This window comes from Micropterus dolomieu, linkage group LG16 (assembly GCF_021292245.1).
Source record: "Micropterus dolomieu isolate WLL.071019.BEF.003 ecotype Adirondacks linkage group LG16, ASM2129224v1, whole genome shotgun sequence".
In the NCBI taxonomy this organism is placed as follows: Eukaryota; Metazoa; Chordata; class Actinopteri; order Centrarchiformes; family Centrarchidae; genus Micropterus; species Micropterus dolomieu.
This window is the reverse complement of record NC_060165.1, coordinates 6,562,707-6,566,358: the sequence shown is the minus strand read 5'-3', so window position 1 is coordinate 6,566,358 and position 3,652 is coordinate 6,562,707. Positions and strand designations below refer to the sequence as shown.

General features: G+C 41.0%; 1 protein-coding gene across 7 annotated transcripts in view; it reads right to left on the bottom strand.

Moving 5' to 3' along the window:
* LOC123985170 (interleukin-15 receptor subunit alpha-like) overlaps window positions 1-3,652 on the bottom strand; it is a 19,584-nt gene that overhangs the window by 4,672 nt on the left and 11,260 nt on the right. For 3 of the 7 annotated variants that reach the window (XM_046072581.1, XM_046072583.1, XM_046072584.1), the window contains one exon: window positions 1,529-1,651. The exons of 2 other annotated variants lie outside the window; for them this stretch is intronic. In XM_046072581.1, coding sequence (XP_045928537.1) covers window positions 1,529-1,651 — 123 coding nt within the window. The remainder of the gene's footprint in view (window positions 1-1,528; window positions 1,652-3,652) is intronic. 2 more of the 7 variants (XM_046072582.1, XM_046072585.1) reach the window with 1 other exon arrangement.

Below are 3,652 nucleotides of genomic sequence, written 5' to 3'. Positions count from 1 at the left end.
GAGGATGGGTGTTTCAGCACGACAACGACCCTAAGCACACCGCCAAAGCAACAAAAGAGTGGCTGAAGAAGAAGCACATCAAGGTTCTGGAGTGGCCTAGCCAGTCTCCAGACCTGAATCCAATTGAAAATCTTTGGAGGGAGCTTAAAATTCGAGTTGCCAGGCGACAACCTCGGAACCTGAATGATTTGGAGGCTGTCTGCAGAGAGGAGTGGGCCAACATCCCTGCCGAAATGTGCACAAACCTTGTCACCAACTATAAAAACCGTTTGACATCTGTGCTGGCCAATAATGGCTTTTCTACAATATATTAACATGCTGTTTGTCCAGGGGGTCAAATACTTGTTTTTCCTCATCAGATGGTTATCAATTTTAATAAATTCATATGATGTGATTTTCTGGAATTTTCTTTGGGATTCTGTCTTTCACTGTTAGAATGTACATATGATTAAAATTATAGATCGTTGCATTCTTTGTAAGTGGGCAAACCTGCAAAATCAGCAAGGGGTCAAATACTTATTTCCCCCACTGTAGAAAATAAACATTACAGATGAATAGAATATCCACTTAAACACAGCCAGTGAAAACATTTTCAGTCAGTGCTACATTTGACACAGTTACCAACAATACTGTTATTACTAGATAGACTGGAAAACTGGGTGGGACCTTCTGGCACAGTGGTCTGAAGCATATTCGAAGGACAGGATATTTGTGCTTTCATTGGACAAAATCAATCATTGGAGGCCAGTTGAAAATGTCCTCCAGTTGAACAAAGAAAACTTAAATGATTGTCCTTGGACACAAACAAGAACAATTAAAAGTGCTCAACTTCTATCGCTAAGGTTAAAGGCCCCAGACCAGACAAGAAATCTTGGTCATAGACTCAGACCTAAATAATAACATCCACATTAAGACAATTACAAAATCACACAAATATCATTTTAAGGATGTATCAACAACTGAAAGTCTCATGTCTCAGCAGGATTTAGAAAAACTTGTTTATCTTCAATCGGGTTGACTACTATAATGCTCTCTAATAGGTCTGCAGCTGATTTAGAGTGCTGTTCCCAGAGTCCTCTCTAACACAAGATCTTTAAACTGGCTTCCTGTGTGTCCGATAATTAAAATTCTACATTTGGTTCAGAAAGCACTGAATGACCTCTGGCACACATCTGCTTCCCCAGAATGAAAACCAAATACATTCAGTTTTTATTCACCGCTAATCTGGGAATTAAGTCCCAGAAAACTTGCTGCTCCAACTCTCAGTTCTTTTAAATTAGCTTATTTCAATCTCTATTTTAATCTTTATATGTGTCTTCATGTTGTATGTAAAGCACTTTCTTTGAAAGGTGTGATTCAAATACATTTGTCTCACCTTTGTGGGTAATCTTAATCATGGCAAGGTATGCATGAATCTTATGAGCATTTCTTATAAGTTTTATATATACTAACTATACCTGCGAGAGATCAATACTGTGGAGGCTAATTGGGAAAATCAGCGTATTGTGTGTGACTTCAAGCTATTTACCCTGTGAGTGATTTGATGTGTCCTGCAGACCAGATGAGGTTGGCTCTGTGCTGTGTGTTTCTGCAGTCACTGAAGCTGAGGTGCTTACACTCGGGGTCATCTGTAGGCTGGTGGAAGCTGCTGCTGATAAGAAAAGAATTGTACTTCTACTAATACTGCTAAGAGCATGATTGCAACTACTACAGTTAATACTACTTCTACTATCAATACCGCCTCTGTTACTCCACTGTCGCAGTTTACGAGTCACTGTGTGGTACAGAATTACTTTAAGTAAGTAAGCACATTTCCACAAGTGCGCTACACATGCCACATAACTAATAACAACATATGAAAAAACATGTAGGATTTAGTGTTAGTAAATTTATATCATGGCAACTATTACAACTTCTACTTCTTGTAATAGTACAACTACAACTTCTAAAACCCCAACTACAGGGACAAATTCTGCTGCTCTAACTATTAAAGCTACTAGAACAACTATTATACTGCTACTGCAAAGGGGAGGAAGTAGCAAACAGACAATTCTATGTATTACAATTTTCATTAGGCGCACCAGTTAGTCATGCCAGCGACTGGAAAGCAGCATATATTAAAGAGGCTATATGTAGTTTTCAGCGGCCACTGGCGGTGCGGTTTTTAGATTGCAACCTGACGTGTGGTCCTATGCCTGCTCAAACTCATGAGTCGGCAAAATCCAACACACCGGTAGACCGCTTCACACAACATACTGGCAAAGTCACAGTAATATTTTCATTAGCTTGATGTTGAACTAATCCATGCTGGTTGCATGATAACGTTATATTGACTGCTAAAGTCAATGTCACAGGTGGGGAAGCTGTGAACCTGAGTATCGGTGAAACGTCAGTGAACCTAAATTGAATGCTACGAAGCGAACAGCGGTCGATCCGTGCTAACGTCAGCTGGCAGCCCGTGCCTTGCATCGCAAGGCATACAGTATTTTCAAAGCTTTCTCACTGAAAAACTGAAAAGAGGTTGGTGAGAGCAGCGAGAGTGAACCCAAATGGGACATTTGTAGGCTCTGAAACCAAAATAATGCACTCACAGCTCCACAGAAGGAAGGGGAAACACAGAGTCAGGTGATAATTCTCAGTGGGTTCGCCATTACAAGCAACCCCTTTCACATTGTGCATAATCATTTGACCCTGTGTTTTTTTTTAACCTGTCCCTCCCAGAGCAGCCTGGTATAGAGTATGAGGAGCTGGATAGCATATTGTACCAGGCAGATTTTGCTTTAACAAAACAGTTTTTAATATACTCCATTGTATTCTTTTTTATTTATTTAATTATGTGTTAATTTGTCACCACGCCGGACAGGGGGGCACAAACAGACACCACAGAGAGAGGACAACACCTGCAAGAGAATGGGGGCGGTGGGCTTAGGGAGGAAACAAAGGGTTACAACATGAGACAACTAGCTGAACAACAGCAATAAACAGCAGACAAAAAACTGAAACAACTGAGGGAAAATGAAAAGGAGAAACAGTTAAGCAAAATAAATAAACAACACAGTCATAAGAGGTGAATAATAAAAATTACTTTAAATAAATAACTTGTTGACATGCATAGAGAATAACGCAACGACCTGTTGACAACCTTAATTTGTTTGTGTGTGTCTGTGTGTATGTGTGTATGTGTGTGGCTGCATCTGTGTGTCTGTATGTGTGTGTCTGTGTCTGTGTGTCTGTGTCTGTGTGTACGTGTGTGGCTGCGTCTGTGTGTCTGTGTGGCTGCGTCTGTGTGTATGTGTCTGTGTGTATGTGTATGTGTATGTGTGTGGCTGCATCTGTGTGTATGTGTGTATGTGTATGTGTATGTGTGTGGCTGCATCTGTGTGGCTGTGTCTGTGTGTATGTGTCTATGTGTATGTGTATGTGTATGTGTGTGGCTGCGTCTGTGTGTCTGTGTGTATGTGTGTATGTGTATGTGTGTGGCTGCGTCTGTGTGTCTGTGTGTATGTGTATGTGTGTGGCTGCGTCTGTGTGTCTGTGTGTATGTGTGTGGCTGCGTCTGTGTGTATGTGTGTATGTGTATGTGTATGTGTGTGGCTGCGTCTGTGTGTATGTGTATGTGTGTGGCTGCGTCTGTGTGTATGTGTATGTGTGT